The following is a 26,725-nucleotide window of genomic DNA, read 5'->3' as shown; positions in this document are numbered from 1 at the left end:
GCAAAGGAGACGGAAGTCTATAATCCATTCCACTACTAACAATTATAACACTGTACCATTTTCCCCAGTATTTTGCTTTTTGTGTAGATAGCCTTAATTCAAGTAACATTTTGAACTTATAAAGTCCATAAATATTTATTGTCTACAAAGTGCTGAGCAATGTGCTGATTTGGGGGGCATGGTAAACAGGTTATACTCACAAATGATCCAATAGTGCCTTGCATATAGTAAGTGACTTGAACCCTGCTAATTAATAAAGATTATGCTTCATATTTGTACAATTTAAAGTCTTTACCAGCACTGTCTGCTTGAGGAAAAGTTTATTCTTCAGAAGCAGTGGAAAATAAAACTTGAATAAATTGGGGGTTGGGGTTAGAAGCCATCAATAGATTTTCTCCTCATCTGTGCAAGACCTGGATACTCCATTAACACATTGCAGAAGACTTCTCTGGTAACAGAATTATTTTGTAATTAAAACTTTTTAAATTATTTAATTTTATTTATTATGATGATTTTAATTTTCTGTAGGACACATACACTCACCAGAAAAAGACAGAGTGACAGAGAGAGAGCAAGAGAGAGAAAGTGAGAAAGCACACTGCCAGGTCCAGGACTCAAACTGTGGTTGGCCATGCAAAAGTCCAGTGCCTTAACCTCCAGGCCATTTTCTGGCCCCAATAACTGAGGATTATAGTATCTGATCTATGTAACAAATGACCCTCATAGCAACTGTGAATTGAAGTTTTCATACTCTAATTTCATATTGCAATTGGAAATTCCAATATTTTTTACTTAATTGATCTCAACTGTTCTAAGTCAATGTGAATTCCTTTCAACTAGAAGGAAAAAGAGGTGATTAAGGTGGCTGAATCCCACATGGCAAACCACATGACTGAAAAACATGATGGACATGTGTGCATGCGCGCCCAAAATTCTGAGCAGAATGGAGAAGAGACTGCAGTGTGGCCATTCATAGAGCAATGGCAAGGATACGAAGAAACCAATTTCCTCAAGCTCTGTGGAAGTGAGAATCATGTCAGTCTTTTTATTTAGAGGCCTATTTATCAAAAGTCTATCAAAATTTAAGTCTGCATACTCTTTAAATCAGTAGTTGCATTTCCAGGAGTTATGCTACTGTTACACGTGTGCAGACAGACATATATGTGAATGTTCACAGTAGTATCATTTTTTTTTAAGAGAGATATTTGTTATAGGGTGCGTGTGCTCACCAGGTTGACAGAGACAGACACAGAAAGCAAGAAAATACCCCCCTGCAGGGCGATGGCCACGCTGCAGTCCCTTCTCCATTCTCCTTTCTGGAGTTTGGGGATACATGCACACATGCCTGGCCTAAGTTTCAAGCCACCAGGTCTGGGACTCAAATTGCGGTCAGCCATGTGGGAATTCAGCAGCGTAACCAGTATGCCATCTGCTGGTCTGCACAGCAGCATCATTTTGTAAACAACAGATAATCTACATGTCTACCAATATATAATTAGCTAAATCAATTATTGTGTATTTTTTCCTCGAGAGGTTTTTGTTATAGGGTGCATGTGCTCTCCAGAAAGACACGGAGACAGACAGAAAGCGAGAAATCCCCCCCCCCGGGGGGGGGATGGCCACACCGCAACCCCTTCTCCATTCTCCTCTCAGGATCTTGGGCACGTATGCACACATGCCCAGTATGAATTTAAGCTACTGGGTCTGGGACTCAAACTGCAGTCAACTACATGAGAGTCTAGCGACATAGCCATTACGCCAACTGCTGGTCTCCAAGTATTGTGTATATTATGAACTAGAACTATCCAGGCCAGCAGGTGTCGTGGCACTTAAGGTACTGGACTCTCACATGGCCAACCACGATTCAAGTCCTGAACCTGGCAGCTCAAAAATCATGCTGGGCTCATGTGCATGCATGCTCAAAATCCCAAAAGGAGAATGGAGGACAAGAGATTATGGCATGGTCATCCCCCTTGGAGGGTGATATTTCACATTCTTTCTCTCTGTCTCTCTCCTGCACATGCACGCACACACCCTATTGTGAAACCTTAAAAAAAAAAAAAAGAAAAAGAAAAAAAGAAAAAGCAACTGTTCTATTCAATGTTTCAATAAAGCAAATATTTTTTTAAAAAGAACTAGAAATATCTATATGTTTTTTATGTCTATCTATATGGAAAGTTCTCCAAGACATACTGCTATGTGAAAAAAAAAAAAAGCAAGTTACAAAACAAAACAGTAAGCAACATATACATGCATATATACAAGCATTTTATCTGTGTCTAAATACATCAGAAAAGGATCAGAAAAAAGACACGAATTGGTAAATTAGTTCTACAGGTGAGTAGAATGAGATTAGTTAAGGAGAGCTTCCACTCTTTACTATACATACATACTTTTTTAAAAAAGAGATTTCTTTGTTAGGACCAGCAGTTGGCATAATGGCTGTGTCGCTGGACTCCCCATGTAGTCGACTACAGTTCGAGTCCTGGACCCAGTGGCTTAATCTCACACCAGGTGCATGTGCATGCATGCCCAAGATCCTGAGATAATGGAGGAGAAGGGATTGTGTGTGGGGGGGGGATTTCTCACTTTCTGTCTCTCTGTGTTTCTCCGGTGAGTACATCTTTAAATGGCAAATATTGAGGCCATCAGGTGGCATAATTAAGCCTTAACATAATTAAGGCTCTGGACTCCCATATGGTTGACCATGGTTCAAGTCCCAGACCTGGCAGCCAGAAAAATCACACAGATAAATACATAAATAAATAAATGTTTAAAAAATAAAAAAAGGCAAATACCAATCTGTGTCCTTTTCTGATCTTTTCCTGATGTACTTAGACAGCAAGACTGATGATTTAAATGTTTTATTAATATCAAATCCTAAATGCATAACAAAATTAAATTCAAAGTGGCTTCACATTAATTAAGGAAAAGAATTCTAATATGAAAAACACCATCTGGTTTCAAGAAAAGAGAAAAATAGCACCTGCATAATCAAAACTGATTCAAAATGTAAAACTAAATAATTTCTGGACACTGCAGCTTTAGAGAGAAAAATTGGTGAATTTCTCTAAAAGTAAAAATCAATTCAAATGCTTTGCTAAAAATCTCTCTGGAAAGTGATCCATTCCTTAAACAAAGAAAAAAGTATAATATAGTACAGAAACACACTGCATAGGCACAAAGTCAAAAGTTATAGAAAGAGACAGAAAACAGTCCAGTTTTATAGCCTAGAAACAGATGGAAATTTAGACAGTTGAGAGGATCCAAAAGGCACAGCAGCAGAGGTTTAAAAGGAAACATATTTAAATGAAGCCCTAAACACTCAAGTTCAGAATGAAAAGAAGATGTTTGGGAAATGCCACTTTTATGGCATAGACACATATGTACCCTTATTATTTCTGGTCTCTAGAATAGCACACTGGAACACTTTCAAAGCCCTACTGTGCCAAGCAACCTCTCAATTGACTTTTTAGAGAAAATGAGTCATTGCTTAGACAACAAAGAATCACATTCATTTTTATTCCAACAGGCTAGTAGAAGAAAGTGTAAGAAAATAATTATTTGGCTTTGAAAAGTAGTACTGTACATGCTTTGGTTTTTTTTTTTTTTGTTTTGTTTTTTTGAATAAAATTTACTTTCAAGATATATTCTGCTCAATCTAAAATTAAAGTCAGTCTATAAATATTCATTTAGTACAGCAATTAAATCCTAGCCTAGCCAGGATTTAATGTTGACCATAGATAATGTCTAACCATTTCTACAATACAGAACACTATATAAGGGACTTCTGGTTCTTGATTAGAGCCTAACTTCACCAAGGGATTGCCCTAAAAAGCAGTAAGCTTATGAAAAATTTTCCCATAAAATTTCTTGTCATGACTATGCAAGAGTAAGAACACTAGAAATTCTTTGTAAATGGGTAACTTCTCCCATGCCACTTATCTGGCTTCATTAATTTTAACACTCTTATGTCCTGGAATCAGTCAAGGAAGATGAATGTTACACATCCCCTTCCTTTCCATCCACCACTATCCCCTCTCTTTTCTAGTCCCAGTTCTTGGGGTCCAAGCACAATATAGGCATACAGGCACTTACAGTTATATCTCTTTTGTAGTTTTGAAGTAACATATCAGGTTTTGTTTTTTTTTAATCGCTATGCCACAGGCAGAGCACACAAGCATACTGTATATTCTAATGTATAAAGATGTTAAGACTTCATCAAAACAAAACGTTTTGCTTCTAAGCACTACCAACAAAATGAAAGGCAACTCACTACATTATGAATTAATTATTATTATTTTTAACGGAGAGATTTTGCTATAGGGCAGGTGCACTCACCAGAGAGATATAGAGAGTCAGAAAGCGAGAAATCACTCCCCACAAGGTGAATGGCCGTGCAGCAATTCCCTCTCCTCCATTCTCCTCTCAGGATCTTGGGCATACATGCACATGCACCTGGTATGAGTTTTAAGCCACAGGTCTGGGACTCAAACCATGGTTGAGTCCAGCAACATAACCATTATGCCATTTGCTGGTCCCCAGAGTCTACACTGTTTCTAATATTATTTTTTTTAAGAATTATTTTATTTAACTTTATTTTATTTATTTATTTTAATTTGACCAGAGAGGGACAGAGTGAGAGAGAGAGGGAAAGTGAGAAAGCAAGTCACCAGGTCCGGGACTTGAACCGCGGTTGGGCATGTAGGAGTCCAGTGCTCTTAACCAACATGCCACCTGCTGGCTCTGATACTATGTTAAACTATATGAAATTTAGCCTTAGTATTTCATTTCTTAGATTTTTAATTAACAAATATAAAATATTCACGATTGCTAGATTTCAAAAGGTATTCCTTTTCTCAACTATCCAGGTTCCTTATTACCACTCAATTCTATGTAAACATGAAATACAGAAGAAAATGTATTAAATACTATCTCTTGGTGTTCCCGTTCATACAGTATAGCAAAGGCACACCGGTTCATAGTAAATGGATAATGTGCCTTTGAGGTGTGATAATACAAGGTTACATGCTATTTAACACTGAGTCTTGAGATCTAAATCTGTTTTAGGGCTGGTAAGATCACGTACTCCATACCTGTCTTTTAAGGGGGAAACTGAGGGCCAGCCAGTGGTGTGTTGGTTAAGGCAGCTGGATCCCATATCGTTGACTATATGATTCAAGTCTCAGACCTGTTGGCTTGAAAAATACTCCATGAGCATGTGCGTACATGCCCAAAACTCCAAGAAGAGAATAAAGAAAGGATTGCAGCATGGCAATCCCCCTGGGGATGCTTTCTCACACACATACTTATGCTCACACACATACACAGTTTCTCTCCTGCAAGTGCATGCCCTGTAGCAAAATTTTTTTTTAATTTTGAGAAAGGAGAAATTGATATAAGCTGATTTACCAGGCAGTGAAGAGAAAATTGGCCCTTGACCCCAGGTCTCTTGATTCTCAAGGACTCTATTACTCGACAATAGGACTCTGAGATAATTCTTACATGACTCACACAGAGATGTAGTCTTTTGCCTTCAATCCACTAGGGCCTTCAAATAATAGAATCTGCTGTGGAAGCTAAAAAAGAAACTCAAAGTTGATGGGCTTTATCATTTTGTCATATCTATACATGGAGATGAGATGAGGAATTTTACCCATATAAAACCAGGCATATTTGACCCACCTTGATTAAACTAGATTCTGACCATCCTTTCCTCATTTGCTTTGTCTTTGCCTTTCTTCACTTCTGAAACATTACTCCACTGGCCTTGCCCAGTAATCATTAAATGAACAGGAAGCTAAGAAAATTTCCACTATTTAAAACCTCAATTAACTATTTGGTCAATTCTTGATTACACAATCAAACTATGTTTTAGGCTGTCGTTATACTCCCAGATACCAAGAAAATGGAAATTCATGTTATTATACCTAAACCATACCTAATTACAAAGGTAAACCCTGGGTCAAATTAAATACATAATACTTTCCTATAACAAACATCAATGACTAATACATTCTGGAAGCTGTGCACAGAAAGAGGGCAGGGAAGAAATAAGTCTTCTGTGTAGCCCCAAGTTGTGCATACTTAACTGGCTGTTGATGTGAAGTATATTCTAAAGGTGAATGGAACCAACTTATGGATATTCTGCAGAAGACTGATGGAAGCCAGGCATGGAACATATGTTTCATGGGACACAGTTCTTCAAAGTGAAAGTTTCTGAGAATAGTAAGTAACAATTGGTGCTTTTTCCTTTACTAAAGTGTTTTGTTAACTTTACTCACCAGGCAGCATAAAACTGTCAGCAAACAGTTTGTCAGTCACACCTGTTTTCTATTAAGTTCTAAATGCTCTATCATATGTTTAGTCTATAAAAACGTTCTTGATTTGTTAGGTTAAAGCAACTGAAATGTTAGAACAAATACATTTTCATATGGCAACTGGGGAAAAGTACTGGTTTCAAGGTAACAAGGGTCAGTGTGACCAGGACAACATGACACAAAGAGCAAGACAATTATCCTCTGTTTCTGTCCTTTCTCTCTTATCTCATAAAAAAGAGTGATTCCTAAGAAATTCTATTCAGAAGGTCAATCATAAAAATACTATACTGATATTGACTTTGGAAGTTATTCGGTGACTATGGTCTTCTCCTATTAACATCTTAACTGGAATGTGGTGTTATGAATAAACTGATCATTGTCACTGGAACTTTAATTCAAAGAGGGCAAACTATATAACTTGCAATGTGAATAAAGAAAAGAAAGAACTGATATTGAAATGGGGCTTTGAGCTAAGGCAGACTCAGGTAGATAAACCTAACTTTGATTGGAGTGAAATCTATACATATAGATATATATAGAGATCCCCAGACTTGAGACGGCTATGTCACTGGACTCCTGTGTAGTCGACCAAGGTTTGAGTCTGGACCCGGTGGCTTAAACTCTCACACCAGGTGCGTGTGCGTGCGTGCCCAAGATCCCACGAGAAGTGACTATGGCATGGCCATACCGCCGAGAGGCGATTTCTCACTTCATGTCTTTCTGTCTCTCCAGCGAGTACACGCACGTACACTCCCTATAGCAAAAATCTCTCGAAAATAAAGAGAAAGGATACAAATAAACAGCCAGATAAAGGGGCACATAGGACAAGGTCTAAAGTGTCAAAAGGTGCAGGAGCTTACATCTCCATGAAGTTAGGGTCTGCCACCCTCCCGGCACGCGGACAAGTCCTTCCTGCAAGCCTTCACCTGTTCAGTCATCCAGAAGCTCTCCAAGTCCTGTCTTTCTGAGCCTTTTATAGAGACTTCACTGCACAGGCAACTGCAATGTGGACAACTGTGCAGAAATGTGACTGGACAAAAAGCGTATGATCTGATGCTAATGGGCTGAGTGGGGAAACCCAGAAAGGTCTGTCTGCTCAGATTCTTCTTGGTTCCTAGGTGTAGCATTCCTTCCTGCCAGGTATGGGGCATGACCCCTTCTAAAATGGGGGTCTTATGATCTACTATCAGACAAGGTAAGTTAGAGAATTTCTTTATAGTCAGTTCTAAGCCAGAAAGGTGGGGAAATGATTACAGTATATTTTTAGTTTCTATAACCTGCCTTGGAAAAGAGAAATTCTAGTTTTTATGGCTTGCCTTGAGGAGCTTCAGGAACCAAGAATAAAAGGTCAAATACTTATGAGTCAGGAATCATGGACAAAACCCAAAATGTGTAAATGTATATGTACTTAGCTATACATATATTTAATCTCATAATGTCACATATATACAGTTATTTTTCTAGAGGAACCCCTCGCAACCCAGCATACACATTGTGTGTGTGTGTGTGTGTGTGTGTGTGTGTGTGTGTAATATGCATGACTGAGTTGGCAGAAAAGTAAAGGAACAACTCAGATTTAGATAAACCAAGAAAGCAAAAATCCAGAGTGAGTGAGTGAGTGCTAGAGCTGCAATTATCTTGCTGGACCCCTGCAACCCTAAATTACTGATAGCTAGAGGCCTGGGATTTAAAGGGCCACAGAGTGGAGAAAGGAGACAAAGACCAACCCCTAATTAGGGCTGGAGGTCAGATCACACAGTTCTACATAGTCAGGACCTCTGAACGACAATACCCTGACCGGTTAAACCAGGAAAAAAGAATCCACCGAACCAAGGAAACAGCAAAAATTCCTAACCACAAGCCCATGCTGATTAAAGAAACTTCTAGGGATATACTTTAAGAAGGAAAATCATCTCAGAAGGAAGATCTGAGGTACAAAAATAAATGGTGAGTAAAGAAAATGGTATGTATGCATGGTCGTTATTCTAAACAAACATTACATCTTTGTTATAAAACATTAACATATCATTTGTGGAGATTAAAAAATAAAGTCAATATAGAATTAAAATCCTGGAAAAACAGAACAGGATGGAAAAGTTAAATATCCTAAGGTGTTTTATATTGCTTGAGAGGCAAATAAAGATATAAATTAATATACTTTAAGTTAAATATGTGTGCTTAAAGTTTTTAAGGTGGGGCCAGCAGGTTGAGTGGTTAAAGTCCAGTGAGTCCAGTGATTAAAGTCACTGGACTCCCAGATGGCCAACAGCAGTTTGAATCCCAGACTTGGTGACTTGCTTTTCTCACTTTCTCTCTCTCTGGTGAGCGCATGTGCCCTGCAGTAAATTTTAAAATAAAATTTAAAATAAAGTAAAATAAATAATTCAAAAATATGTTTAAAATTTTTGAATGTAACCACTAAAAGAAAGAGATTAGACAGTATAGTTTCCAAAGTAGGAGGAAATAAATCCAATGGGGCAATCTGAAGGCAAACAAAGAGGTGGGCTGGCTCCATACAGCATTGGTTAAGAGAGCCATATTCCATATGGCCAAGATTTTAATCTCAGGGGCCAGCAGATGGCTTAGCAATTACATCACTGGACTCCTACATAGCCAACTGTGGTTTGAATCCCAGACCTGGTGGCTTGAAACTCATACCAGGGGTGAGTGTGTGCATGTCCAAGATCCCAGGAAGAGAATAAAGGAGAAAGGATTATGGCATGGCTATCCCCTTAAGGTGGTGGTTTCTCACTTTCTCCCTGTGTCTGTCTCTGTCTCTGTCTCGCTCTCTGGAGAGAGCACATGCCCTATGACAAATATCTCTACCAAAAAAATTTAAAAAGATTTGAATTCTAGCCCTGGTGGCCTGAAAAACACACACATGTGTGTATCCCAAATCCTGATGGAGTGGGAAAAGGGGCTGCAACATGACCATACTCTGCTGGAAGTTCTCGCTCTCTCTCTCTCGGTGACAAGCTCATGTACCTTCTGGGAATTTAAAAAAGAGAAAGGAATGGGAGATTGAAAGGTAAAAGAAACAGAAAAAGCCAAGTGATGATGACGATGATAATAAAAATAGCTAACATATCCAGGGCTAATAATACATACAACCTCTACAGTGTCTTCTATTCTGTAAGATAATAATTAACAGTCAGATCATTTATCCTGTAGAGAGAGAGATGATGTAAATTTGTTATCAATAAAAAAAGTATAGTACCAAATATAAATGAATTCTTCCTTACAATTCTCTTTTTTATAAACTCTTTTTTTTTTTTTTTAAGTTTACTTATTCTTCCATGAGCAACAGAGACAGAGAGGCAGCATCCTCAACAGTCAACACTGCAACCCACCCCCAGCTCCCTCTAGCCCAGGATCATGTGCAAGTGTGTACCCTGCATCATCAGGGAAATCTTCGGACTTGAACGGGGCACCTGTCCATGAAGGACTGCCTTGCAGTGCCACATTTTACCACTGCACTACTGTCTGTCTCCAACTCCGGTATATGATTTTCTTAGTAACATTTTCCCTCTAGCTTATATATTGTAAGAATATAGTATACAGTACATATTACACACAAAATATATGTTAACCATTTTTTTTAGAGGTTTTTGCTATAGGGCGCATGCGCTCACCAGACAGACAGAGAGAGAGACGGAGAGACAGAAAGCGAGAAATCACCCCCCAGGGGGGATGGCCACGCCACAATCCCTTCTCCATTCTCCTCTCAGGATCTTGGGCACGCATGCACACGCACCCGGTGTGAGTTTAAGCCTCTGGGTCCGGGACTTGAACCGCGGTCCACTATGTGGGAGTCCAGCGACATAGCCATTATGCTAACTGCTGGTCCCACCAACTATTTATCAGTAAGGTTTCCTGCTATTAGTATGCTATCAGTAAGAGTTTTGGAGTACTCAAAAGTTATATTCAGATTTTCAACTGTGTGGGACGGAATTATTGGTACGCTTAATCCCCATATTATTCAAGGGTCAATTACATTGCATTAAAATTAATGTGGAAAAGAATTGAAGGGCAGGCCACACATTGCAATGGTTAAACACTGCACATTGGGAGCTGGATCCCACATGGCCAAGAAAGGTTTGAATCTGGCCCCAGCAGCTTGAAAATCACACCAGGACTGTGTGCATGCGTGCTGAAACTCTTGACAGTAAGGAGAGGTGGAGGAAAAGCATTGTGGCATCACCACACCCCCACATGGGTGGGCTTTCTTTCTCTGTCTTGCTCCACTCAGCACAAGCACCCTCTGGCAATTGACAAAAAAGGAAAAAAAGTGAAATGAGGGGGCCTGCTGGTGGCATGGTGGTTAAGGTGTCTGGATCCTACATGGGTGACTGTGAAGTTCAAATCCCAGCACCAAGGGCTTGAAAAACAAATCAGGTATGTGTGTGTGCATGCCCAACATCCCAAAAGAAGGGAGAAATGGAGAAGAGATTGCAGTGTGATCATCCCCCATTGGGGAAGCTTTCTCACGTGTGCTCTATCATATTAAAGTAGCAGTAGTAGTAATAATAATAATAATAAAAAGAAAATGAAATTACAGTGGAAGCATCCAATCTTATTTCAAGGTGTAAGCGTTCAGTGCCTGGGACCAGAAGATGGCGTAATGGTTACATTGCTGGACTCCCAGGTAGTCACCTGTGGTATGAGTCCTAGGCTTGGTGGCTTAAACCTCATATTGGGTACGTGTGTGTGTGTCTGAGACGAGAATGGAGGAAGGATTGTTGTGTGGCCGTCCTTTCAGAGGGTGATTTCTCACTTTCTGTCTCTCTCACTAGTGCATGTGCCCTATAGCAAAAATCTCTCTTAAAAAAAAAAAAGTGTGCAGTGCCCAACAGGTTTATACATCCCATTAGTAAGTAACTGTGGTTACTTAACAGTGAAATAAAATTGCTATTTTTTCTTCTTATTTTGTATGTGTTAGTTCTTCAAACAGCTATTAAGGTGTTAAACAATAAATGCTTAAATATTTTTGGACATAATTACTTAAGTGTAACTATTAGATATTTCTTTTGGACTAGTTGCTGTGGATAAAAAAAATCACTGAGACACTAATAGCACTATGAACTGGGAACGTTTGAGAAACTTTAAGCTAAGATCTGAAGGATGAGTAAGCATTTCAAATACATGTTGTAGAAAGAGAGGGAGCAAAAGAAAGGGTCCCCATTCTTAAAGACAAACTAAAAGTTTTAAAATAACCTGCGATTGAGCTTTAATATTGGCAAAATCATTTCCTCTCTCTCTTATTAAGCATGTGTCTATTTCCACTCCAAACTGAGAGCTTCTAGAAGCCTGTATCTCCCCCAAAGACACGGCACATAGTTGCATGCATTCGGAAGCATTCATTGTGTCAGTCTCACTTATATCAGTTTGCTCTATTAGGCTTTTCTCAGAATTGAAACTTGCAATTACCCTAGGCAAATACAGCTCTGTTTTAAGTGACCTCCACTCTCCCACATCTCCTGGCTGCTTCCTCCCTACTGTCCTTCAAAATTAAACTTATATTTTTCTATGCAAAAATGTGTCATGACTTTTCCAATATTTTTTTCATATTTCACTTCCTCTGGGAAGCCTTCCCTCACCTATAAGAATAAAATTTAGGTAGCTCTTACCAAACAGTATATTTGTATCTTAAGATTTACCATCGAATCCTGCCGTTGTCACTGATTAACTTGTCTCCCATTAAACAGTAGGGTCTATGTTTTATTTATATCAGTAACTATATCAGGGCCTGGCACTCAAAAAAAAAAAAAAAGTGCCTGAATAAATGACAAATATAGGAAATATTTTTTGAGAGATTTTTGTTATAGAGTGCGTGTGCTCACTGGAGAGACAGAAAGCAAGAAATCACCCCCCAGGAGGGATGGCTAAACCACAATCCCTTCTCCTTCATTCTCCTCTTAGGATTTGGGGCAGGCAAACACAGATGCCCTGCATGAGTTTTAAGCTGCTGGGTCTAGGACTTGAACCATAGTTGACTATGGGAATCCAGTGACGTAACCATTACACCACTTGCGGGTCCCATAGGAAACAAAAAAAAAGCTAATTATTGCATTTCACTTTACTAGTTCTCTTAGGGAAAAAAGAGGCATTTACTCAAAAAAAGTAAAAAGGAAATTAACAAATTTGCAAAGATTAAAATAATCATCATCCTTGGGACCAGCAGTTAGCATAATGGCTATGTCGCTGGACTCCCATGTAGTCAACCGCAGTTTGAGTCCCGGACCCGGTGGCTTAAACTCACGCCAGGTGCGTGTGCGTGCGTGCCCAAGATGCCAAGAGGAGAATGGAGGAGAAGGGATTGCGGTGTGGCCATCCCCCCTGGGAGATGATTTCTCGCTTTCAATCTCTCTGTCTTCTCTGTCTGTCTGGCGAGCGCACATGCCCTATAGCAAAAACCTCTCCAAAAAAAAAAATAATCATCATCATCCAATGCTTGCAAGGACTCAAAACACTAATGATAGAAAGATTCTAAGTTGGCCAACCAGTGGCATAGTGGTTAGGGCAGCTGGATCTCACATGGCTAACTACCCAGTTCAAGTCCTAGACCCTGCTGCTTGAAAAACATGTTGGGCACATGGATGTGCATGCCCATAATTCCAGAAGGAAGGAGAAATAAAGGAGAAAAGACTGGTGTGACCATCCCATATGGCAAGTACTTTCTCACTTTCCCAGTCTGCGTCTCTGTCTCTCTCCAGCAAGCACACATGTCCCTTTGACAAATTAAAAGAAAGAAATGTAATAAGCACAATGTTTGTGGTGGCTAATCCTTTCACTCAATCAAGTTGATTTATGAGGATGTTTCCTAAACCATATGCAGTGTTACATGTATAAAGAGCTTTGGGACCAGCAGTTAGTGTAATGGCTATGTCGCTGGACTCCCACGTAGTCGACTGCGGTTCGCATCCCGGACCAGGTGGCTTAAACTCACGCCGGGCACGTATACATGCATGCCCAAGATCCTGAGAGGAGAATGGAGAAGGGAATGCGGCGTGGCCATCCTCTCTGGGGGGTGATTTCTCGCTTTCTATCTCTCCGTCTCTGTCTGTCTGGCTGGTGAGCGCACGGATCCTATAGCAAAAATCTCTCAAAAAAAAAAAAATGTATAAAGAGCTTTATTGAAGCACTGTTTGAAACAGTAAAATAACCTCCAGAAACAATACTGATGTCTATCAAAAGGGAATGGTACAACATGCTACAGTAACATTTTCTATTAGAGAATATTATGCAGTAAATAATGAAAGTTGATTAAATCTATTGGTACAGATCTGAAAGAGTATCACGAAACATTTAGGAAAAATTAGAATAATCCTATTTGGAGGTAAAAAAGATACATATTTGCATTTGTGTATATAAGAATATCGAGAAAAAGATGAAGAATTAGTACTGGTAACCTTAGGATTAGAAGAGATTTTACTTCCCAATAAGCATGTATTCCTTTTGTAACTTTTTTTTTAAAAGAGAGATGTTTGCTATAGGGTGCGTATACTCGCCAGAGAGAAAGAAAGTGAGAAATCAACCCCAAGGGGGGATGGCCAGGCCACAGTCCCTTCTCCTATATTCTCCCCCTCCGGGTCTGGGACTCGAACCATAGTTGGCTATGTGGGAGTCCAGCGATGTAACCATTACATCCATCTGTTGGTCTCTCTTTTGTAACTTACAATGGAAAAGAAAGAAATGAAAGTTTTCACAGTACACAATCTAAAGCTATTCTCCCCTCTTTTAAGTTCGTAATCTAAAAACCCCATGTTATAAGCATCCTTAAGGACATGGTGGGGCTTTTTAAAAAGTGAAGGATTCTGTGGACCATCTCATTTACAGATAATTTAAACTTGAGAAAGAAGGAAAAGATGGGAGGGAAAAGAGGAGAAGAGACAAAACAGGCTTAGCCATGGTGACACAAATAACAGGGTGACACTGTGTGGTGGCTGGGGCTAAAAGGAAGCCCAGGGTTTGATTCCCAGCCCAACCTAAACAAGCCAGGGACAGTGGTGCTTACGGTCCTAGCTAACTGTGAGGTTGGGACAAGAGAATCACAACACATCAAGACACTAGCAGAAATACCTCTTCTCGCCCTACCATGTGCATGTGCTCTCACTCTCACTAAACACACATATGCACAAAAACAAAAATCCCTATTTTTTATACTGGACCTTAATGTCCTGTGAATTTCCCTATCTAGTTTCTTCAGAGTGCTAATCTGTTTTGGGGATTTGTAATCAGAGCTTGGAAATCTGCTCAGCAGATTTTCACAAGCATACCATTTATTCACTGAGAGTAAACAGAAATGTTACATGAGAAACCTGAGCAAGAGCTAAGTCTCCTTAACACTTCTGGTCCTGAAATAAGGAGAGTTAACTGCTACTTGGGCGCCCCCTGGAGACCACACTTAAAATTTTTTACATCTTCAGGACAAATCAATATCGTCCATAAATATTAATCTAATGAATACTTATTAAGCACCTATGATGTGTGAGGCATGAAGTTCAACACTGGAGACACAAAGATAATAAAAATCAAGCTCCGAATTTCTAGATATCTAAAGTCAATATCATCCAACATTTTTTCTTTTGTTTTTTTTGGAGAGGTTTTTGCTATAGGGCGTGTGTGCTCGCCAGAAAGACAGAGACAGAGAGAGAGAAAGCGAGAAATCACCTCCCGGAGGGATGGCCATGCCGCAATCCCTTCTCCTCCATTCTCCTCCCGGGACCTTGGGCATGCACACACACACACACACACATGCACACACGTGCCTGTCTCCTGGCATGAGTTTAAGCCACTGGGTTCGGGGGCGAACTGTGGTCGGCTACATGGGAGTCTGGCAACAAAGCCATTACAGCAACTGCTGGTCCCTCATCCAAAACTTTTTCTAAATATAGTAATTATGATGGCCATGCAAAATGTAACTTACCCACGTAAGGCCCTATAGGAAGATATGACATGGATGATTAAAATGCTGTCTGGGTGTTACAGAAAGCAATTTGGCACAGATTTAAGATTTGTTTATATAAGCAAAATGTTCTCCATCTTTCTAGGAGAGGAGGTTTAAACAGTCCTTCCAAGAGGCATATGAAAAATTTTGGTTATTATTTTCAAAGAGAAGTTTAAGTTATGGTGCTATAATATCCCTTAGGTCAAAACAAGAAATACAAATAAAGCTAAACTGTAACAGTTCAGAATGTCACAGTATCTCCATCATGATTTTTTAGAATGATGTAATTACACAATACTAACTGTACTTTGAGCATTTTACTTTAATAAAGTATTGCACTGATTTAGAAAACTGCTTATTTTCAGGACCAGCAGATGGCGTAATGGTTATGTCACTGGACTCCCATGTAGTTGATTACAATTCTAGTCCCAGACCCAAAGGCATGAAATTCATGCTGGGCAAGTGTCCGTGTGTGCCCCAAATTCCAAGAAGACTGGAGGAGAAGGGATTGCAGCATGGTCAATTCCCCCGGGGGTGGGGGGGAAGGGGGGAGGGTGATTTCTTTCTTTCTTTCTTTCTTTTTTTGAGGGTTTTTTGCTATAGGGCGCATGTGCTTGCCAGAAAGACAGAGACGGACAGAGAGACAGAAAACAAGAAATCACTCCCCCAGGGAGGATGACCACGCTGCAATCCCTTCTCCTCTTAGGATCTTGGGCACGCATGCATGTACACGCACCTGGAGTGAGTTTAAGTCACTGGGTCCAAGACTCAAACTGTGGTTGATTACATGGGAGTCCAGTGACATAGCAGCCATTATAGCAACTGCTGGTCCCAGGGGAAGGGGGGGTGATTTCTTGCTTCCTGTCTCTGTCTCTCTAGTGAGGACATGTACTCTATAACAAAAATCTCTCCAAAAAAAGAGAAAATAAGGACCACCAGAAGGCATAACAGTTACGTGGCTGGACTCCCATGTAGTCGACTGGAGTTCGAGTCCCAGACCTAGTGGCTTAAATTCACGCCAGGCACATGTGCGTGCGTGCTCAAAATCCCAAGAGAAGAATGGAGGAGAGAAGACTACAGTGTGCCCTCCCCTACCCCCAGGGGTGATTTCTTATTGTCTCTCTCTTGTCTCTCCAGTGGGTGCACGCACCCTGGGGGGTGGGGGGCAAACTCTCTAGAAAACTAAAAGAAAGAAAATGGCTTATTTTCAAAAACGAATTTAGTATGAGTTTTAGTGAGTTTTAGGGTATTTTGGGGGTAGAAGATTTGGCTTAAGGGCACGTGGGCTCCCAGAGAGAGACAGTGAGTACACAGATCTTGAAACAGTTGGTTAGAAAACAAAACAGAAACTAAAAAGATTAGTACAAATAAATCAACAAAGTCAATCCTCAAATCTGCCTTAAATCTTTTCTTCCCAGTTAGAATCCTTTCAAAGATACATTATCAGAATAGCCTTTCCTCCTCATTTCACAGAGCAATTAGCAGAGTAGACTTGGCCTCTAGGGGGCCGGCAGGTATTGTGGTTAAGGGTGCTGGACTCCCACATGGTCTACCGCATTTCAAGTCCCAGACCAGAAGGGTTACTTTTTCCTCTTTCCCTCACTCTGTCTTTCTCTCACTATGTCCCTCTCTGGCCAAATTAAAATAAATAAAGTTGAATAAAATAATTCTGTAAAAAAGAAAAGATCTGACCTCTAGAGAAAAACTTAAACACCAGTTTCTCTGCAATCACACCCCCTTCCCTGACTGCAATACTTCAGGGCCACAGAGGGCAAGACATCCTCAGGTTCAATAGTCAGGTTCCAAAGATGTATTTTTGGCAGCCTGCGTTGGAAATTAGAGTAATTTTCCCAAAGAAACAATTCTGTTTCAGTACATTCCAGGTATTCTATGAGCTAAATTAGTTTTGGCATGAATTAATGTTGATTTATATAGCTTTTTTCCTCATGAAAAATTTTCCAAATATTATAATCTTTTAGGATCCAGTTTATAATTGCCCATATAATAAAATATTGATTCAAAGTACAGGAGACTTTCAAAGAAAAAAATACCTCTAAATTAAACACTCATAAACATTCCAATATTTATTTAGTCAGCTGGTGGACTGCAACTGCTTACTTATAAACCATTTGGAATTAGTTGATTATAGTTTAATATAGTTTAATAATGTTTACAGCAATTGGAATTAGGTGCAAGCATTTTCATGAAAGAACTGACTGTTCAAAACAGTTTAAGCTCATGTAATTGCTGAAATATTAAAGAATAACATAATATACTATAAAATATATCATAGAATATTATAATTCATAATTAACTGGTTTAAAGTATTATCAACTGTTACTGAACAGTATAAAGAAAAAATACTAATTATAGAATGTGTGGATTATTTTTAATTCACTGAAATAATACAGATATTATTGGTTTGGATGTGGATATCTAAAGGCACTTTATGATTCATAAATAAAATATTTAAATACACTCAAGTATAACAGTTCTTAACCAATTTTTAAAAGTATTACTTCATGATAAAAATAACAACATAATAAAATAGGAAGGAAGTTTAAAGTGAGGGAAAAATTTGCATTGTATGTGCCAGACATTTTACATTATTTAATATTAATATTCACTATAACATACAAGACAGGTATTTCTGCATTTGCCTTTTCTACAAAGGAGCTCAAGCTAAAAGTAACTTGTGCAGGTCTAGAGAAAGAGTCAACAGCAGTCAGGGTCTGAACTCCAATCTGTTTGACTCTAAAGTCTTTGCTTCTTCTCTGATCATGCTATTTACATGTAAGATTCATTTCATACATGAAATAAAAACTTGAAATCATTCACTTGTCACTTCTCTTTCAAGAAGTGAAAAGAATCAACAAAAATGAGAAGAAAAATAGTTATGTATTTTGGTGGACTAGTTGCACCTTTTTGCTAAAATGTTTAATAATTATCATTACAGCTAAGCTATTCATCACTTTTAGAACACATCTGAATTTTTCAGGATGCTCTTCAGAAAATAAAATATAGGATAGGCATTGACTGTATGAACACAAGGAGAAAAGTCAAAGCCTCAACTAATATAGGCCATATCCAGGAAGTGGAGAAAATTATCTTAGAGATTCTGGGTCAAAATGTTTTATCGGTCACCGAGTTTCACAGCTTTTCTTCGGCTCTTTCACACCACCGTTGATCGGTTTCTAGCACTTTGTTTTCCTTCTCTGCCAAACATTCCCCAGATTGGCCATTATGCTTTTCTGCTCACAATATATATCACTGAAGCTAACCACCTTATCTGTCACCCTAGCCCGAAAATCAACAGAACTGGGGCTTGTAACTGCACTCTGAAGCAAAAAAAGGGGAGGGGGGAGGAACCCGATTTTAGAGCTGGGGGGGTGTTTCATATTCTGAGTAAATCTGGAAGCAGAGTTGCATTTTACTGTAGAAGAAGGGGCAACTGAGGCTCACAGTGAGGAAGCGACTGCCTCAAGGACAAAACATGGGCTGACAGCAGGACCAAGGTTCTCAGCACACCGCTCCCCGCAGTTCAACTGCACAACCCCGGGTTGCGCCTCCGGGCTGGCCCTAGTTCGAGACTGCCTAGGACAGGGCCCGAGGAAGATAGCTGCGGATCACTGATCGCCTAGAGCAACACCCTGGCCGCCCGCTCCTTCCTAGAGCATCGGGACCCGCCGGCTGGCCCGGGGTTCGGAATTCGCAGGGCCGGCGGGAGGGCGCGGAACTGCAAAGCCGCACTCCCTCAGGCAGCGGTGTGCGCACACGGCCTCTTACCCCGCACAGCCGCGACACACTGACCTCTGCGCGCACGGGGCCCCCGGACGCCGGCACTCCCAGGCTCCCTCTCTCAGCCCACTCTGGTCCCCCAAAAAATGTAAGGAAAGAGGGGGCGTAGAAACAAAGCGACCCCAAGCGGTCCCCCGGAGGCGAACTACGAGTCCCGGCATGCCGCGCGCGGGCGGACCCTCGGTCACTGCCACGCGGACAGCGCGCTGGCCGCCGGGACTCTATCTCAACCGGCACAATCTTTCCTTCTTTAATGTACTTTTCAATGAGTTCACCGTACTGTGAATCTGGGTTCTTCCTTTCATCACGAAGAAGTTCTCCTGCAGAGAGGTGTGTATAGCCATATTTCTCGACGATGCGGGCGCACTGGGTCCCCTTGCCGGCGCCGGGACCGCCGAGGACGAACACGACCAACGGCTTCATGAGGCGAGGAGGGCAGACGAGAAGCGGCCGGCGGGTCAGCAGCGGGAAGCGAAGGCCCAGGACGTGCAGTAGCCGGCGGTGGCAGCCGCTCAGCATACACCGCGTCTGGGCCGGACGCTGAGGGAGCTGACAGCGGCCGGCGCGGCACAGGCGCCAGCAAGTATTAATTTTTTGACAGAGAGATTTTTTGCTACAGGGCACATGTGCTCACCAGAGAGACAGAGACATCCCCAAGAGGGATGACCATGACACAATCTCTTCTCCACTCTGCTCTCAGAATCCTGGGCATGCACGCACACATGCCCAGCTTGAATTTCAAGCCACCGGGTCCAGGATTTGAACTGCAGTCAGCCATGTGGGAATCCAGTAATGTAACCATTACACCATCTGCTGGTCCCTGAAAGCATTAACTTTTTAATCAGAAAAAAACTTACTAAATAATGATTATTCAACAGCATCTTCATTCAGAATGTAGGGAGAAAAGCACTCTTTTTTGTTATAAGTGAGTAATATTCTCAGGAAAGTGCTAGCAAAAAATGCAGTGAACATGAAACATTGAATGGGCAATTACTATTTACTGAGGATACAGAAATGGGTAAGATTCAGCCCAGGGCTTCAACGCCCAAATTAATATAAAATATAGAATGGACAACATAGTGTTTTAGAAAAGTCTTGTACCTCCGAAGAGGGGAAGATCAGTAAGTAACCAATGATCTTCTAGCTGTGTTGGGCTCAGAGACCGTGAACCACGAATACCCAGAGGTATGTCTTCTGGAGAAGAACCACATATTCTGCCCAAGATCCTCTCTTTTGGCTGTATGTCAATACTGCCCTGGATTTGACAGCTGATTTTCACTTTTTTACTTGGTCTAGTCAGATCTGATGTCTGTTATGTTATCTCAGAATTGATTGGAAACCATACTTTTTTCTGTCTTACTTGTAAGACTAAGTTTTGTTCTGTATCTTTTCTTACATGGTCAGTAGGTGTATCTTCCTTCTTCAGACTCTTTACAAGTCACAGAGCCATCACCCTGCCACATGGATAAACTAACATATACTGTAATATTTAAGTACAGCACTGGAAAGTTAAAAAATCACCTCTGCTTCTGCAAGGAATCTGCTCCATCACATATGCCTGGGAGAACCCAGCTCTCATGAATTCTGGCTTCACAATCTCTTGCAGACTCTTATCAAAATTATACCTTCCATATCTGGAAGGGACTATGCAGATTCATAAACCAAGCACTCTCACTTTATAGATCACAAAATTGAGATCTATGGTGACTAAATAACATGACCAACGTCACACAAGTAGTTAGTGACTGAGCCGGTTAGAACATGAATTTCACTGGAAAGATGAAATGGGCTAGGAAAGGGGCTCTGCACCACTGTACCTAGGTCTAAAGATCCCTCCAGGCTAACTTTACACTATCTCCTGTGGGAATTTACCACACCTGGTCTAACCTAACTCTCTTTAGATCTTAAAATAGTTTAGTTGCCAGACAACTGTTTATCTTCTCTGAGCCCCATGGAACGAAGAGGGGGGTGAAATGAGTCCTGGAACACCAGAATAGATTATAGTGAGTAAACTCGTCTCCCCTGGGTTTTGAAGGCCCCAAGAGCAATCAGTAACTTGGCTTAGTTTTCAAAAACAGGCAGGTAGTCAGGTAAGAGCAAGTCCAACTACCGAATGAGAAATGAGAATAAGAAAGAAACAGGAATAAGAAAAAATGTCTCCCCCAAACAGAAGCAGAAACCAGTACATCTGCCATTACAGGACAGGGAAAAGCAGCTTTTGAAACTGTTCTACTTCACTAGATGACTATAAATATAAGTCTTATAAGTAACATTAAAATATTTATATGTGCCTTCTGGCCCAACACCCAGCCAAAAGCCAGAATCCATGTGCATCTGAGGTTGGCCCAGCCCTGCCCCTTTAGCCGGAAAGACTGTCCCAAACCTCTCCTTCCTGCCCAACACCCAGTGAAAAGCCAGGTAGGGTGGTCTCTGTCTTCTTTCTGTCTCTGTCTCTCTCACTCCCTCTCCTTTTCTCCCGAAAGTTTTCTCATACACACATACACACACACACACACACACACACGTATTTATTTTTTAATCTGTAGGTACTGTCTCTTGTCTCGGACCTATCCTTTCTCTTGCTAATTTCAGAATCCATGTGCATCTGAGGTAGGCCTAGTGCACAGTTCTCTTTTTTTTTTTTTTTTTGAGAGGTTTTTGCTATAGGGCATATGCACTCACCAGACAGACAGAGACAGACAGAGAGAGACAGAGAGATAGAAAGCGAGAAATCATCCCCCCCAGGGGGGATGGCCACGCCGCAATCCCTTCTCCTCTATTGACCTCTCGGAATCTTGGGCACGCACGCACATGCACCCGGCGTGAGTTTAAGCCACTGGGTCCGGGACTCGAACTGTGGTCAACTACATGGGGGTTCAGCAAATTAGCCATTACACTAACTGCTAGTCCCACAGTTCTCATTTTTTTTACCTTTCATAAAAATAAATGTTTTCCCTTTTCACTGTTTCATTTTGTCTTTTTTTTTTTTTCTGTCTTTTTCCTTTTGTTTCCTTTCTTTCACTTGACTTTCTCACCTTGCTTTTTACCTTCTGCACATTGAGTGTCTAGGCAGGTCTAGGTGCACAGCAGTGAAACATCTGAATACTTTAAACCCCACAACTCAGCCCAGGTTTCACTGACAAAAGTTCAGGTTGCTTGGTGAGGATCAGGGAAATGGAACTGCAGAAATATTGCAGGTCATTTCCTTCTGCATGCCTCTAGCACTCAGAATTTACTCCTAGAAGGTAGGAAGTAATGTATAATCTATCAGATGTCCAGAAACCACCACAGCAGAGGCACAAGAAATATCGGAAATTAAGAAACTATCTCTCCCCCAAGGAGAAAGAACAGCTCTTCATCATCCATAGACAGTACAATGGAACTCTTGGAAACATCTGATAAAAAATTTAGGATATTCGCAGTGAAAAGTCTGAAGGAGATGCAAAAGAAGAGAGACAACAAACTCCAGAAAATACAGGAGAAAAAAGACAACTAGTTCCAGGAAGTGAGAAGGTTCTTCCATGGTTTGAAAAAGAAAATATACACCATAAAAAAGAATCAAATGGAACTGTTAGAGATGCAGGCTGTAATACAAGAAATCAAAACCTCTCTTGAAAGTATTAAAAGCAGATTAGATCACGCAGAAGATCGAATCTCAGATGTAGAAGATAGAACCTCTGGCCTGGAAAAATTCGCCAAAAAGACTCAGAAAATAACAAAAAAAAAGGAGAATAATATACAAGTAATACTAGATATCATTAGCTGCCCAAACATCCAGATAATCCATATCCCAGAAGGTAGAGAAATTAATCAGGCATTGATAATCTATTCCATGAAATCTTGGAAGAAAACTTTCCAAACCAAGAGAGGTATTCAAATATCCAGATCCAAGAAATACAAAGGACTTCATATAGAATCAACCCAAGAATATCTTCTCCAAGGCACATCATAGCCAGATTGATCAAAACCACAGACAGAAATAAGATAATAACAATCAGCAAGAGAAAAAAGTCAAGTTACTTTCAAAAGATATCCCATCAGGTTAACATCGGACCTCTCATCAAAAACAATGCAAGCAAGAAAAGAATGGGAAAATATATTCAAAGTGTTAAGTGAAAAACAGTTTCAACCAAGATTATTATATCCAGCAAGATTATCCTTCATAGGGGAAAAAAAAGATAAAAACATTCTCAGATAAACAAAACCTGAAAAGAATTTACCAACACCAGACCAGCTCTTTGAGAAGTTCTGAAGGGAATTATATCAGGAAAACTAAAGACAGACAAACAAGAGGGGGAAAAAAATGACTAAGTAAAATGCCAACTTAATGGTAGTGACAAGTGCTGAAATATCAATAATAATGTTGACTATTAACAGAAAGGTCAGACCACAGTAACACTGCAAATTCAACAAAAGAGAAATTACATGAGACTGCACTGATGAAATAGAATTCTATGACTTTTTTTGAAAACATTACTGATTTTCTTCCATCTATGCTTTCAGATTTAAGTTTTCTTTTAGTTGTTGATAGGTTCAGCAATTTGTTTAAAAAAAACTTTTTTTTAATTGAAACATAAACTTTTCTCTCTTCCTGGCCCCTGTGCAATTAGAAAATTTTTGTGAGCATTCTTAGTTTGTGGTAGAATGGTTATTTGCATAAGTTCAATAATACAATAGTATCTGTTGCCTTGCATCAGAAATTGAATTCTTATGGGGCTTCATACAAATAACAGACCAAATTTAGATTAACCTAATTTTTTTCTTTTTTTGCAAATAAGTTAGTTTATATCTCTCTTCAGTAAAAGGGGGAATGGAGAGAAAAAAAAAGTTTCAGAAGAAAATTACATGCACTTGTTACTAGAAATTTCTCCAAACTTTTAGTTTCAGATCTTTTGTGATTCTATAAAATGTGAACAAAAAATGTTTAGTATGGAAGGGAAGGAGGGGAAAGGGGAAAGAAAAAACTGGTAACAGTATGCTTAACTGACAAAAAATGAGAAGCTATTGGCTGATGATAATGTATATAGCAGTATCTTTTTTGTCTTGACTGATATGCATGGCATTTATGTTGGAAAAAGAAATGTATACTGTAAAGACATGTGATTAAATGTAAATAATTTTTTTTAAATACAAAAAAAAAAAGGACCCTTGATTATCCCTGTTCCAGCTCACTCATAGGCAGTGGTACCACACTGGGAGCTGTAGGCTGAGAAAATCTCCAAACACCTGCTTGGGATGTCAGTCTGGGAGAAGGTTGCACTGCACCTAGATTCATTCATATAGTTGCACAGATGTTCTCTCAGGGAAAAAAGCAAGCCGTAAGAGTGAAGAACTCTACAGTTCTTATTGAGGTCAATAACTTCATGTGGAGCAAAGCATAGGGTACCTCAGGTTAAGAGTGTTGGTATCACCAAGATACTGCTAGCAACATGCAAAATGGTAGAACAACCTGAACTTCAAAAGAAATAACTAAGAAAGACGCTCTTGACCTGGTAAATGCTAGGAACTGAGAAGGCTACACACATGTCCTAGGTTGTACCTACTCAGGAGCAATCAGAACAAGATATGGATCAGACTTGAAAATATTTCCAAGTGGCACACAGACCCATCCACAAGGGAAGAAGCCTCACTGGCTCGAGGGGCTTAAATATAAGGTCTGACCATAGAGTGGCTGAAAAATAAGCTATTTTGACCCCAGAGCCTTAAGTCAGCCTTAAAAATAAAATCATATCTATCTTAGCAGTCTGAAAGTCTGTGTATGTGCCCAAGACTGCAGTCTTTCAGGAGTGATTAGGAAAGGAACTTCCAAGCACCAAGCGCTGGCTAAAGGTTGCGGCAAAAATATGAACTTCCTAAGTGGTAACAATAGAATCTAAGCCACATAAACATCTAATAGTAAAGAGTAAAAATCTAAGTGGCTGGGGACTTAAAAACAACCTTTGACCAATAAGTGGCTTACATAGACCTAGGAGTGGCCCCTAGGGAATCAAGCTAAAAGAAAAAATAAGGAGAAATAGAAACAATCCAACAGGGACATCAGAAGCTGCATGCTGTGGGAGAAATAAATACACTTCTCCAAGTTAGTATAGGCAAGTCATCAAACGAATAGCCAAACAATATCCTTCAATCGACCTATAATGGGTGGGGAGAAGAGGGAGAAGGGTAAGCATCCAGAGTTGCTATTGGGTCATTGGGAAAGTCATGACATATTTTTCTATGCAAAAAATGTGTCATGACTTTCCTGACAACTTAATAAAATGTACTATTTTAAGTGTTCACTTTTCAATGTAAAAAATAACACATAAAATTGTTAGCGTGATTCAAACACAAGAAAAAGAAGTAGGCATTAGAAATTGCCTTCAAAGGGGATTCAGTGGACAAAGATTTCAAAGTAGCTGCTAAGAATATATTCAATGAACCAAAATAAACCATACTCAAAGAATTGAAGTATGACAATGCATCATTAAATTTAAAAATATTAATAAATGGATGGGAATTATTGGGCTAGCCAGGAAGCATGGTGGTTAAGATTGCCGGATCCCACATAGCTGATGTGCAATTCAAGTCTCAGACCCAATGGTTCGAAAAGTGCACCAGGCACATGTGCATGTGTGCCCCAAATCCCCAAAGAACGGAGGAAAAGGGATTTCAACATGGCTATTCCCCACAAGGCGTGTTTTCTTGCTTTCCCTCTCTTGCTTTATAGAAATAATAGCTGAAAACTTCTCAGACTGGATGAGAAATATTAATCTACACACTGAAGAAAATCAACAAACCCCAAGTAAGATAAAAAGCAAAGAGCCACACATATCAGAGTTAAAATACTGAAAACCAAAAATAAGAGGAAAATCTTTAAAGCAATAAGGAAAAAATGACTCATTACTTAAAAGGGAAATTCAAAAGCATTAACAGAAGTCAGCTGATTTCTCATTAAAAACTATGGAGTCCAGAAGGCAAGAGGATGACATACTCAAAGTGGTAAAAGTAAAAAACTGTCAACCAAGAATCTTGTATCTAGTAAAACTACTTTTCAAAGTGACAGTCAAAAAAATAAATAAAGATGAATTAAGGCTTAGAGGATTTGTAGAGGATCTATTTTGAGAAAAAAAGGAAGGGGACCGGCAGATGGTGTAATGGTTATGTTGCTGGACTCCCACATGGCTGACCACTGTTCAAGTGCCGGACCTGGTGTCTTGAAACTCACACCGGGCACAAGTGTGTGTGTGCCCAAGATCCCGGGAAGAGAAAAAAGAGTAAGGGACTGTGGTGTGGCCATGCCCCCCGGGAGGTAAGTTCTCACTTTCCCTCTCACTGTCTCTGTCTCTCTTCACCTAGCATACATGCCCTAAGGCAAAAACCTCTTTTTTAGAGAGTTTATTTATTTATTTATTTATTTATTTATTTATTTATTTATTTATTTTTGCTGTAAGGCACATGCACTCACCAGAGAGACAGAGACAGAGAGACAGAAAGCTAGAAATCACCCCCTGGGGGGGATGGTCATGCCACAATCCCTTCTCCTCCACTCTCTTCTTGGAATTTTGGGCACGCACGCACATGCACCTGGCATGAGTTTTAAGTCACCAGGTCTGGGACTCAAACCACAGTCAACTACGTGGGAGTCCAGTGACATAACCATTATGCCATCTGCTGGTCCCTG

At 40.1% G+C, this 26,725-nt stretch overlaps 2 protein-coding genes across 4 annotated transcripts in view; both read right to left on the bottom strand.

Moving 5' to 3' along the window:
* The window catches only part of CMPK1 (cytidine/uridine monophosphate kinase 1), a 38,481-nt gene extending 18,838 nt beyond the window's left edge, over positions 1-19,643 (bottom strand). Inside the window, exon 1 of the mRNA XM_006161307.3 lies at positions 19,299-19,643. Coding sequence (XP_006161369.1) covers positions 19,299-19,584 — 286 coding nt within the window. The 5' untranslated portion in view covers positions 19,585-19,643. The remainder of the gene's footprint in view (positions 1-19,298) is intronic.
* Positions 1-26,725, bottom strand: part of CPQ (carboxypeptidase Q) — a 580,759-nt gene that overhangs the window by 394,855 nt on the left and 159,179 nt on the right. The gene's annotated exons all lie outside the window — the stretch shown is intronic.

Source organism: Tupaia chinensis, unplaced genomic scaffold (genome assembly GCF_000334495.1).
Source record: "Tupaia chinensis unplaced genomic scaffold, TupChi_1.0 Scaffold138407_1, whole genome shotgun sequence".
In the NCBI taxonomy this organism is placed as follows: Eukaryota; Metazoa; Chordata; class Mammalia; order Scandentia; family Tupaiidae; genus Tupaia; species Tupaia belangeri.
The sequence above is the reverse complement of the archived record's forward strand: the minus strand, read 5'-3'. Positions and strand labels throughout refer to the sequence as shown.